Genomic DNA, 13,250 nt, shown 5'->3' with positions numbered 1-13,250 from the left:
CCAGCTTTGGGAAATGCAGTTAAGATTTCAACATCTGTTTTGGAGCTGATATTTAACTACCTATGTTTATTTTAATGCCTGGTTGGCCACTTCCCAGTTGTACATATTCAGCACCAAAGCAAAGACAGAAGGAGCAAGTCTATTCTTGAATTGATGCTGCAGGTTAGCTCCCATTCCTTATTTATTTTATTGATTAAGTGAATAAGTGTTTGTCCAGTCTGCAGCCTGAATGTGATCTGAGAGGTTTGCAGAACCATGTGCAGGGGGAAAACACTGTGTGTTCTTTACAGAACAATGAGAAGGGCAAGAAGAGAATTCCTTTGCAGTGTGTTTTCAGGAACACGATATTGATGCAGCAGTCTCTGTAGATAATCTGGGACATTTGTCTTGACTTGTGTGGATAGGCCCATGCTCATCTGCCTGCCCAGGCCAGTCGGACTCTAGCTGACCCTGCTCCCGAGGCTGGAGCTTCCACCAACACATGCTGTGCTACAGCCTGTGCCCTCCTGTAGCTCAAGTACTTTTCTTCACTGGAGAAGAATTTTCTGTCTTCAGAAAATTTTTGAGAGTTTCAGCTGGACCATCCCAAATTGTTGTGCCTCATTTAAGCTGAAATAATTCATCTGTGGGTGAAACCATCACTCTGGCTCCAGATGGTAACTGAACAGGTATAAAGCTCTTTGATGATGAAAGGTATTGCCAACATGAAAAAGAGTATTTCAAATCATTACTTAAGAGACTGGCATCCTCAGCATGAGACAGGCAGAATTCAAACATTATTTCTGACTTCTAATGGTTAAGTAGATAGGTTTGCAGTCCTCAGGTTACTCAGTTTGCTCAGAAAGAGTTATGTTGGCACTGATAACTCAGCAGCTGCATGTACTTATTTTTTCTTGAATAGATGTTGTATGGACTTGAACACTCTCTATCCTTTATGGGACATGAGAAGTTCGGGCAACTGGCATTTATATCTGGGACTTTTCATTGCTGTGTCACTGATATTGGTGTGAGCCCAGGGTGGGCAGGACAAGGAGCTGTTGCTGCCTAAATCCTCTCCTCTCCTCTCCTCTCCTCTCCTCTCCTCTCCTCTCCTCTCCTCTCCTCTCCTCTCCTCTCCTCTCCTCTCCTCTCCTCTCCTCTCCTCTCCTCTCCTCTCCTCTCCTCTCCTCTCCGAACCTCTCCGAACCTCTCCGAACCTCTCCTCTCCTCTCCTCTCCGAACCTCTCCGAACCTCTCCTCTCCTCTCCTCTCCTCTCCGAACCTCTCCGAACCTCTCCGAACCTCTCCGAACCTCTCCGAACCTCTCCTCTCCGAACCTCTCCGAACCTCTCCGAACCTCTCCGAACTGAACCTCTCCGAACCTCTCCGAACCTCTCTGAACCTCTCCTCTCCGAACCTCTCCGAACCTCTCCGAACTTCTCCGAACCTCTCCTCTCTGAACCGAACCTCTCCGAACCTCTCCTCTCCGAACATCTCCGAACCTCTCTGAACCTCTCCGAACCTCTCCTCTCTGAACCTCTCCTCTCCTCTCCAAACCTCTCCTCTCCGAACCTCTCCTCTCCTCTCCGAACCTCTCCTCTCCTCTCCGAACCTCTCCTCTCCGAACCTCTCCGAACCTCTCCAAACCTCTCCTCTCCAAACCTCTCCTCTCCGAACCTCTCCTCTCCTCTCCGAACCTCTCCTCTCCGAACCTCTCCGAACCTCTCCAAACCTCTCCGAACCTCTCCGAACCTCTCCGAACCTCTCCGAACCTCTCCGAACCTCTCTGAACCTCTCCTCTCCGAACCTCTCCTCTCCGAACCTCTCCTCTCCGAACCTCTCCGAACCTCTCCTCTCCGAACCTCTCCTCTCCGAACCTCTCCTCTCCGAACCTCTCCTCTCCGAACCTCTTCTCTCCGAACCTCTCCGAACCTCTCCGAACCTCTCCGAACCTCTCCGAACCTCTCCGAACCTCTCCTCTCCGAACCTCTCCTCTCCGAACCTCTCCGAACCTCTCCAAACCTCTCCTCTCCGAACCTCTCCTCTCCGAACCTCTCCGAACCTCTTCGAACCTCTCCGAACCTCTCCCCTCCCCTTCCCCTCCCCTCCCCCCCCTCCTCTCCCCCTCCCCTCTCCTCTCCCAACCTCTCCTCCTCCTCTCCAAACCCTCCCCATCCTGGAATTTTTGAGATTATTTAACACAGTGAAAAAATATGAAAGAATAGGAACTCAGGAAAAAATTATTTTATTCCTGTTTTGCACACAAGAATTAAAGAGTTCTGGAGACCTGGCCTTGTTTTCTTTAGGTCACTTCATTTTTTTCCAAAATGAATCAGGACTGATCTGACAAGTTACTGGGATTTCTAAGTGTCTGCTTCATCTGTCTCAGGTTCTCACAATGGGCTCAATTGCAGCAATTAATGCAGCAATTAAAAATTTGTCCAAAAGACTAAGGAATTTGGGATATCCACAAGCCAGCCAGGTACTTGTGGTCCTGCAGTTTATGAACTGTTGCAGAAAAGCAGAGAGATTTGAGTTCCTGTCAGTCTGCCTGTTCTCAGATTTCCACAAGCTGTGGAGGACCCAAGAGACCCCAAGGTGCTGGGTGTCCCTGGGTGTCCCTCCCTGCCTGTCTCTGTGCGTCCCTGGGTGCTGGCTGTCTCCTACTGCCCAAGCAACGGCTTTGCTTTTGTGAACCCTGTGCCTGGTCCCTGTATTCCAGTTGGGAACAACCTTGTCTGATGTTCACTTAATTATAAGCTCTGTAGAGAAAAGGGAGATTTGCAATGATTAACCTGAGAGGCTGTAGAGTAGACTTAGCTCTGTTTGGAGCCAGATTCGTCTCCAGAGTTTGTCTCTCTGTAATACTGCTTAAAAACATTGCTGACTTGATTATGACATAGTTAACATTCATCTAGTAATTAATGAGTGTTACAATGTCTGCTCTGGGCTTGACAGGATTCCGACTGTCAAGCTCATTTGATGTTGAATTGTACTGTACCATGTGCCATGCTTTGCAAGTCATCAGCCTTAAATGACACTTAAAAATCTCTGACAACCCAACAATCTCCACCTAGGGCAAGGAAATTACAGGATGTCCCAGCACATAGGAACCAAACAAAAAGACTGGGTCAGTTAAAGTCCTCCTAATGGGCTGTTAAATTGTTTCACTGTTCAGCTTCTCTGTAAAATATCAATTATCTCAATGGTTGTAATGTAATCAAAGTAATTAAATTCCAAAGGCTTGCATGTAAAAACCAGAGCTGTGTAAATGGGAATCCAGCCTCACATACTTTAGTTGGTCTGTTTGTGTTTAAAAGTTTCTCCAGATGACTTTTTTTAATGGTGTCATAGTTCGGGAACTGTTAAAGGACTTTGTGTGTTTGAGGTTTAGGGTGTGTTTTGAGCTTGGCTGCACACAACATTTGAACAACTGAATAAGCAAAACCTGCATTAGAGCCAAAACACAGGGACATAGACACAGGTCCGGAGCCATGGGATGCAGGGATGGCCTCTGCTCCACGTCTTAGGCCCTGGCTTCATCTGCTTAAGAGTCTTCAGCTGATGGATTACCTTTACCTAAGTTCTGAACAATGACAAGCTAATATGTCCAAAGCACTTCAGATGTGATACTTGAAAAATACTGCTCTCTTAGGTGTAGCATATTCTGGATCATGCCTCCATTAATCTGTTTTACAAGAATGTGAAAAAGCTGAAGAGCGACTTATGACAAGAACATTTTCTGTGTTGTTTCTCCTGATGCAGGGAGAACTGCTCCTTCAGTAAGCTTAATTTTGGTTTACTTCAGCAGAGCTGCTCCCTCAGGCTTCAGCAGAACTGAATCAAACACTGTTCTGTTACAGCCAAAATGACTTTTCTGGCTATGATATTCTGAAATTATTGGTAATTTTGGGGTACATAATTTTCAACTGTCTTAAAATGTTCCAGTTGAGAAAAGGTGCTAGCATCCACATCCAAAAAACTGACTTAAGAAGGATTGAGTAGCTGAATTTGAAGCCTTTTGGGCCGTAGATCAGGAAATGGAGTGACCTAATTGTGGCCTTCCAGTACCAGAAGGGGCATAAAAGAAACATGGAGAGAGACTATTTCCATGGGTCTGGAGTCACAAGGGGGAACGGCTTCACACTGACGGAGAATGCATTTAGATTAGATGCAAGGAGAAAATTCTTCCTTATGAGGGTGGAGAGGCCCTGGCACAGAGTGTCCAGAGAAGCTATGACTACCTCATCTGTGGAAATGTCCAAGGCCAGGATGGACAGGGCTTGAAACAACCTGGTCTAGTGGAAGGTGTCCCTGCTCGTGGCAGGAAGTGGAATGAGATAGTCTTTAGAGTACCTTCCAAACCATCCTGTGATTCCCATGAAATCACCTGGAATTCATGGCAGACAATGTTGTTTTGAAAGCTGCATACCCAAAGTATGTGTGTCTATCTCTGTGCTTCATGTAATCAACTTCCAGAGGTATGTACTCACCTCAAGGAGTGTTTGTTACTCGTTCAAAAAGAGCAGTGAGATGGGTCTTTTACACCAGTACTGGATTTATAAGCTACTGGAAACCTGCATGAAGTCTAATGGAGAGTTCCTTCATTGGTGATAAGGTAGGGGGGGAAAAAGGCAATTTCACAAACCAGGATGAGGGGGAGGATGATGATGATAATGATTTGCATGACAGCACCAGTGTGAGTTGTGCTGTTAGAGACAAAAACTAGGTGTGCACAGCTCCAAGGAATAGATAGAGAGGAGATCTGAACCATGAAGCTGTTCAGAGGACACAGTGACTTCACAGCTGCTTCTCTCAGGTCAATAAGAAAATGCTAGATTCATGGCTCCATTTGGAGAAGAAGTTTCCATAGAGAATGAGCTCATGGAGTCAGGGAGTTAAAATAAAAGCATTTTAATGTGAGAGCAGAGGGTTTGGGAGCTGGGGAAATAACAGTAAAACCCGGGAATGCCAATTACGTTGCAACAGCCTTGGGGGATTTTTTGTGTCTTCAGATAAAATCAGTGAAGGGAGTTGGTGTGAAGGCCTCCTGGAGGCTCACTGAAATTAGCACATGAGCTGCTTCTGTTTCAATAAACCCTGTACTGTGTCCCAGGAAGAGCTGTGAAAATATGGTACTTCCACAGCTCCATTTTAAATGTAAAAGTAGTTAATTGGTGTGTATAGAGTTACTTGATCAAACGGATTAGATGTTTCTGCAACTGATTTGAAGGAGTAAGTTCTCCATGTCCTGTTAGTTCATTAACAGCTTCTGCCAGTTCTGCCCCCTGCCCAGGCTGACAATGGAGCTTGTCCTCTGCCAGCAGCAGTTCCCTCCCTCACGCAGTGGGCAGGCAGAGCACATAGCCTTGCTCCAGCCTGCCAGGATGTGGTGTTTCCCCAGGTCTCAGGAGCAGCACCTTGTCCTCCTTTCCCTCTGTCACTGAGCCAGGCTCCCTGTGTCTGGTCAATGCAACCACTGCTCTGCCCACTGGCTTTTTTCCTCTCTGGACACACCAACTCAGGAACCTGAAAGTAGAATCTAGAGGCTCCTAGAAGTACAGTCTCTTGCCCAGTTTCACCCCATTCCCACCAATCTTCCCTCAGGTAGAGACAGTTGGTGCAGGAACCATGTAGCAGTAGTTCTTTAGAAGGAAGTGACTTCCTGAAATGCTTTTCAAATTAAGTGCTCCAAAATCAGACAAACCACCATGCTCCAGCCCTGTGTGAATGCCATGAAAACCAGAGATTCCTTATCTCATGGGGCTGCCTTGTCCCTGTAGAGAGCAGTGCTACCAGTGTGCAGTGTCACTGGTGTCACAGGTGGGTAGCAAACAGGATGTGACAGCTGAGGTCTGTGTGTGACACTTCCTGTAGGGACCCTCTAACACTCTCTCTCCCTCCCACTGCAGGCGCTTTACTGTTAGGAGGGATCCTTTATTCCTGGCAGTTCCCTCACTTCAATGCCCTGAGCTGGGGTCTGCGGGAAGATTACTCCCGAGGAGGATACTGTATGATGTCTGTCACTCACCCAAGGCTGTGCAGGCGGGTGGCTCTGCGTCACTGCTTGGCCTTAATTGGACTCTCAACGGTGGCTCCTGTTCTCGACATCACCACATGGACTTTCCCCATCATTTCGCTCCCTATCAACCTCTACATCTCCTACCTCGGCTTTCGGTTCTACAGGGATGCCAACCGCAGCAGCTCCAGGAAGCTCTTCTTCTGCAGTCTGTGGCACTTGCCAATGCTGCTGCTTGTCATGTTCACCTGCAAGAAATCGGTTCTGGAGAAGGAGGACAAAGGTGATCTACCCGGGGGAGGTCATCAGACAGCTATGGAAATTAGATTGCCTTAAAAATCAATACCTGTCATTCTCGTGACACATCAGGTAGTATATTTTAGTAATTGCAAGGGGAAATCCTGTGGTAATCTGTTTGAAGAGGAATGATTTGTGCCTAGTGACCACTTCATGTGATAATTTTCTATTTTCTTTTGAAAGGAATGGTCAGGAGAGCTTAAAGCATTCAGGGCCTCAGGCCCCTTAACTCATCACAGTTTGATTTAGCCTATGCCAGAAGCACATCACTTTGGGATGGCCTTCCAAAGTCCCTGGGAGTTATGGTCTCTGTCCTCATGGGTAGTTGAGGTGGTTAAAGTTAGGAAGTCACATGTGCACACGTGCCGCCATCAGCACTGGCAGCCCTGGTGAAGCCATGAGGAAGTGACCATGACTGATTTCTCACCCTTCTCGCAAAGCGCCCTTTTCTTTAATTAAAGCTTTGAGTCACATGAGAGGGTGAACTCTCCTTTGAATCTGTGCCATCCCTGCACTGGTATCACACCAAAGCCCTCAGTTTTGGGAACTTTTTTCAATCAACTGCTCTTCCCAAGGTTCCCATTCACCTCAGCAGATTTTTAGCTCTTGTACACCTGGCCCAGTGCTAAAGGAGTGAAGAAAATTGTCTTTCAGCACAGCACACATGAGCATTTAAACAGCTCTCCTACGGCATATCACTTGGACACACTGAGCCATTCTACTGTATTTCCATCACAGGGAACTTCTGACTCCTGTGTGATTTTACATCATTAGTGTTTGAGCCCTGTGTATCAGATCTTCAGCTGGTAAAAATTACCATTACTGTTTATAGCAGAGAGGCTGTGAATTGTGGAGGGTGTGAGAAGCATATCTCAGGAGCTGGGTGGTTGCAAGGCCATGTTAATGTGTCTTATGCCAGCCCATTGAGTCTCAGCGTCCTTAGACAAGCTCTGGACTCGCATCAAGAGCTTGAGCTGTATTTGATGTCACAGTGTGGATGGTGGCTCAGAAGGACTTCACTTTGGGGGTGATTAATAGGTAAGGAAACACATTTTACAGAAAAAGGTCTGGGGATTTTGATCTAACAGAATGTTCACTTGCTGATGCAGCCAGTGTCTCTCCAAAGCAGTTATTGTGGATGGTCTCCTGAGAAAAGTGCATTATTCCTGTTAAATGATTTTCTGAAGAACATTTCTTGTTGCAGTTTAACATGCTTGTGATCCTGCTGCTCAGCTGTGGCTCACCCTCATCTTGTCCAGAGCTGTCTGTGACCTCCTGGTGTGTTCCTGAACACAGTAGCATCGGGGGCAGACAGAGACAGTGATAGTTTATTGTGGTAGTGCCTGTCATGACTTGATGTGTTTTCATGCCAAAATTTCTTTCCCATTCAGAGAGGGACTGGGCAGTAGGATGAGCACTGATCCAAAGACACAGCAATACGTGAAAAGGAAAACACTGTCTCGAGCTTGATCTCACATAAAGCCCCTCAGGAAATGTCACAAATCTGCCACCACGGGTGGATCACACTGGCATAAAACCTTCCCGGGCTGCTCTCATGATCTAAGCCTGGCTCCTGGTCTGTTATGCTGGTGTAAATCAGGAATGACATGGTTTAACCTCTGTTTTCTGGCAGAAGTGCTTGCAGGAGCAGGGCCACCTGTTTCCATGGCTCTTAAATAACTGCCTGCAAGATTTAGTGACTTGAGTGATTGCAGGTAACAAGGTGGAGCTCCCTCACTGTCTGACAAATTCCGCTGTGCTCAAGTTACTGTGGGTGACACTTTGCGGAATTGTATGGAAACTGTGCAACTCCTGAATTTGTTTTAAAAATGCATCCAATCTTCTCTGCAATAAAGCGCATACTGTCCAAAAAGAGATGAGTGCTCCAAATCTGTTTGAAACTATTCACTTCTTGTTGAAACTCTGATTAGATTCACTTAATTGCAGAGGTATTTGGTAGTTTTGGGGCACTTCTCACAGCAACAATGTTCTTGACCACTGCAAGAGTAAGGACAGCTTGTGAAATACTGATTTATTGTGCAAGCAGCACACTGAAAATAAATCACATGGGAAGGGTTTGTGTGAAACCAGAGAATTTGGTCAACCTTTAGGTGGGAAATGAACCTGAAAAGAGCAGATGGCTCACAAAAATCCACAGTTTTTCTTTCCAGAGGCACAAAGTGGTGCTGGGGCAGGAGGGTTGTGGGTTTTTCTTAAGTCATTATAGAGCTAGGCTTCTCATGGCCTGCAATTCCCGGGTGCTGCTGAGGAATTCCATTCTGATTAAAGGTCTCAAGGACATGCCTGTGGTTGTGTTCTGAAGAGGGTCATCTTCATTTCTTGGGCCAAAATGTGTAACATTGACAGGATTTAGGACTGGACGGGAGCTTTGTAATCATCACTGAATGCCTGCAAAGTGCAGGTCACTGGAATGCACCAACATCTCCACACCCAGTGGGTCTGACCTTGAGGGAAAGCATGGCTTTAGAATCAGTGGATCTGGGATTTAAATGGAAGACTGCACCTTATTTAAATTTCTTATTTAAAAAGGAGCACTTTCTTTACCTAGAAAGTGTTCTCAGCTCTGCTGCACATTGGCCATGTGTCAGGTGTGGATGAAACTATATGCTGCCATTTTACTGCCTTTAGGAAGTTTTGCTGTTGTATGTGTGTTGCAAATAGATGCCTTGCCAAACTGAAGACTTAGCAGGAGATGGATATTGCAATAGGTGCTTTCAGGTCTCTTTTTAAATATTGCTGGTGTCACTATGGAAAATGAAAATTCCTGAACTGTCTGTCATCACCCAAGGATGTTTGTGGTCTCTGTGACCCTCCAGGGAGGACTAATGCCAGCAATCCCCCCCCCTCCAGCACTGCTGATATGGCTGCCCAAATTCTGCAGGGAAAGAGGCATGATGTGAGGTATATGAAATGCCTTGCTGGGTTGGCCTTGCACAGGAGATAAACCTGGGCTTTCTGCATCTCTGTGCTGGGCTGTGCAAACATCAGGCTTTGAGGGCTCCTTGAACCTGGAAAAGCAGTTCCTGCATGGGAGTACAATGTTGTTTTTCCATTATCCCATTTTGATAACTTGAATATGGTTGGTTGTCACTCTATCTTGGTTACTCAGAACTCCACATGAACTGGTCCTCCAGAATCACAAAATGGTTTATGATGAAGGGAGCCTTAAAGACCATCTTGTTCCAACCCCCAGCCGTGTTCTTTATGTGGTAGTGAAAAAAATAGCAGTGGTGTGCTGTGTCCCTCCTAGCCATGTGTCTGCTGGTAGCTGAGAAGGTCCCATCTTGGTGCTGTTATCACAGGAGACAGCTCTACACCACCAGAAGCCTGCACTGAAGCTCATGGAGGAATCTGAACCAGTGACTCAAGAGGATGAAGCTGGGTTTTTTCTATTTGGACTTTAAATCTTTTATGTGGTTTTGTGGATAAAACAGTAGCCCTGAGGCAGAGGAGAACTTCATTCTTTCCAGATCTCCATAGAAGAAATGTACTCCAGCTGTAAAATAGGGATGGAGGTACTTCTTGTTGGAGGAGGGAACAGCTTGTGTCTCTGTCAGCCCGTTGTTCTGAACAGCGCTGTAAGGTGAGCGCTGGGTAAGGCTTTGAGGAGTTGCAGGGAGACTGGGTCCCTTCCTATCTCCCCTGCCCTGACATTCAGCAGATCACGGAGCACAGCACTGGCCTGGTAGGGTGGTGTGAGGAGCTGAGCTATGTGACTGGGAATTGCCCTGAGCTCTCAGGTTCACAAGGAGCCCCAGGCCTTGTGTGAGCTGTGCGTGGTACCCCAGCAGAGCAGGCATCCTAGTACCCCTGCCAGGGGGGCATCCTAGCACAGCAGGTATCCCAGCATGGTGGGCAGTTGGTGGAACAAAACGCTCTGCTCTTTGTTCCAGTATGAGTGAAGAAACCCAATCCCTGTGCTCACAGCACTTCCCTTCTCATTTCCCTCACTGGGCTTTTTTCCCCCTCACTTTCTGTATCAATCTCCTTTATAATCTGCCCCAGCAGAGTCACACATTCACACTCTCCTGACTCCAGCAGCATTTCCCACTCAGCCAGACCATGGCATTTCAAGACTTACACAAAACATCCTTTTCAGTTCTGACAGTCCCAGGAGAGTAGGAATAGAATCAGTGATACTGTTAAAAAATCATTATCATTACAGGTAGAAAGCATGTCCTGGTTGCTGTGCAGAGGTAATTAGATATTCCCTCTTCCTTGGAAATGCAGGATGTCTATAGAACACTTTGCTATTAAAACAGAGATATCAGCACTGTTTCCTACATGCAGCTCTGCTGGAGGTGGTAATTCTATATGGCCCATTGCTGTCTATCCCCAGCAGCATTTTGAGTCATGGAATTTCTTAACCAGGCAAAGAGCCAGTCCCGGTGAGAGCTCAGTGGGATGCAGGATGCCAGTTGTGCTTCCCATGGGACCTTGAGTCAGTTATTTGCCTCTTGGTGCTGCAATTCCTTCTTCCCATTGTGGCAAGGTCAGTGCTGCAGGGCAGGGCTTGTCCCCCAGGGGTACATGTCCAGCACTTGGCCTTGCCCAAGGTAAGTCCGAGTCTGCTTCTAATACTCACCATCTCCCAAACAGTGTGGGGTTAGTTTGGAGTCAAAGGTCACAACTGTGTTGAGAGTTCAAAAGTTTCATCAGTGATGACTCTCCTCCCTGAGATCCCTCAGACTGTGCCCTTCTGGGTTATTCCCTCAATGTTTTTTAGTCCTCTCTGAAATAAAATACCACAGGCTTCTACGGCTCCAACACGAAGTTTAGTGAGCTTCAGAGCTGCCTTCTGAACCCTTCTATTCACAGAATCCCAGAGTAGCTGGGGTTGGAAGGGACCTTTGGAGATCATCTCATCCAATGCCGTGCCAAGGCAGGGTCACCCAGAGCAGGTGACACAGAAATGTGTGCAAGTGGAATTGGAATGTCGCCAGATAGGGAGACTCCATACCCTCCCTGGGAGTTCCAGTGCTCTGCCACCCTCAGTAGAAATAAGTTCTTTCTCATATAGAAGTGGAACTCCTTGTGTCTTAGTTTATGGCTACTGCTCCTTGTGCTGTCACTGGGTTCCATTTGAAGATTCTGGCACCATCGTCCGTCACCTCTGCTTTTCTGCTTCCAGACTTCACCTGTTTGCGCTGAAGATTTTACAGCCTGGGTCAGCACCTTGAGCTACTTTCCAGTATTTCAAAAAAGTACAGTTCATCTGTTTCACAGAACAGGGTTGGCAAAACAAGCTGTTTTCCCACAATATGGAGATGTTTTCCTACTATTCCTAACCAGTTCTGGCACCCCCAGGCCTTGGAGCGTGAACTGACGATTTGGCAGCGGGCTCAGGCTAGCACATTAAACCATTCTGGGAAGGAGCTGGATGTTTCTCCCAGTGCCTGAAAGGTCGTGGCTCCCGAATACTTCTTTGAGCACTGCTGACCCTTCCTAAGAGATGCTTTGTGTGTGGTGGGCATGGACTGTACTGGGGAGCTGGTGAGGAGTTGCTGCCATGGCTCATGTGCTTTGGGAGAGCACAACGACTCAAAAAGGGTGCTAGAAAGGAGGGTGCCTGACCCTCACCACTGGTGCTGGAACAGCTCTAAATTCATGCCTTTATTCCCGTTTTTGTAGATACCTTACTCAGTCTTGCCCACTGAGTGAGTGGGGCACCCAAAGGGAGGTTTCCATGTGTCTCCAAAGTGTGGACAGCCCCCAGGACTAAGGCTGTTTGGCGGCTGAGGTTTTTCCCCTGGTTTTGCTGTCCCAGATGCAATCCCGTGGTCCTTTCTGCCTTCTGCTTCCCTTTTTAACACTTTCTATTGTCATTACAGATTCCCTTTCATACATTTTTGTCATGGAATGTATGTTGTAACACAAATTGCCTGTGCCCCTCAAAACTGCGGTTGTAGCCAGACTCTGTTCTTCAAGGAAATGCATATTTTGGGGAATTGCCCTGGATTTTCTGATTGGAAACAGCAGGGATCTGATTTCCCACACTGACCAGACTGTCCCTAACTGGGTCGACTGGGGACATCTTGCCTATCTTCCTCACCCATAAAGCAAGTAGGGAGAAAGAGGGAAAGAGTCATTCCTTCAGGTAGGGTGGACAGAGACCAGACCATGCTGCCAGGGGATCTCCCAGCCTGGCAGGACAGGCTTCAACACTGAACGTCTTCTGGTGCAGGAATGGACACATGGCATTCAAAGCTCATTTGCAAAGAAATATTTGGCTCAAAGACCCTCAGAGACCCATCTTTTGTGTTTTTCATCAAGGAGAAAGATCAAGATTTTTGCTGCTGAGAAAAGCTGAGAGATATTTGGGTGTTTGTTTGTTTGTTTTTTTTGCAATGGAGAGGAGACACTGTATCAAATAAGTTGAAACAGAGATGCAAATGAAGTAATTAAGGCACTTCCACAGTGCTTCCAGGAGAGCTACTGGACTGCATCCAGACTGGGGAAAGGAGCAGCCTGAGTTTATCAGCTGAATTCCAAGGTTTGGATGGATATTTGTGCTGCAGAGCTGCCAAGACTGTTCCTACACTGACCACTCCCAGCAGCACCAAAGGGAAATTCGGGCATGCCAGAGGAAAGCAGGATGGCTGGGGCCACACAGTCACCTGGCAGCAGAGAGGAATATTATTTACATCTCTTCTCCCTCATCTGATTGCTCTGGCCTGGTTGTTACATTGCATTTGGCTTTCAGCGGGAGCAAGGACTGGCAGGAGCTGTCAATATATTGGAAGTGACACTTATTAACCCTCCTCACTTCAAAAATGAGCATTGGGAAGATGCTCCCATGGAGCATGTTCCCATGTAGTGGAAACACCTGCAGACTCATGTTCCCATGCCATCTCTTCCCTGTGCTACTCAGAGCTCTGTACAGGGTGTATGTCAGTCCTACACCCTGTGGACCTCACGGACCGTGGCCAGACCA

The 13,250-nt window shown here is 47.0% G+C and overlaps 1 protein-coding gene across 1 annotated transcript in view; it reads left to right on the top strand.

Annotated features, from left to right (window-relative positions):
- The window catches only part of LOC134556700 (protoheme IX farnesyltransferase, mitochondrial), a 105,891-nt gene extending 97,723 nt beyond the window's left edge, over positions 1-8,168 (top strand). The window contains exon 7 of the mRNA XM_063408941.1: positions 5,892-8,168. Within this exon, the coding sequence (XP_063265011.1) occupies positions 5,892-6,334 (443 nt within the window). The 3' untranslated portion in view covers positions 6,335-8,168. The remainder of the gene's footprint in view (positions 1-5,891) is intronic.
- The last annotated feature ends 5,082 nt before the right edge of the window (positions 8,169-13,250 follow it).

Source organism: Prinia subflava, chromosome 12, assembly GCF_021018805.1.
Source record: "Prinia subflava isolate CZ2003 ecotype Zambia chromosome 12, Cam_Psub_1.2, whole genome shotgun sequence".
Lineage (NCBI taxonomy): Eukaryota > Metazoa > Chordata > Aves > Passeriformes > Cisticolidae > Prinia > Prinia subflava.
This window is presented reverse-complemented; position numbering and strand designations above follow the sequence as displayed.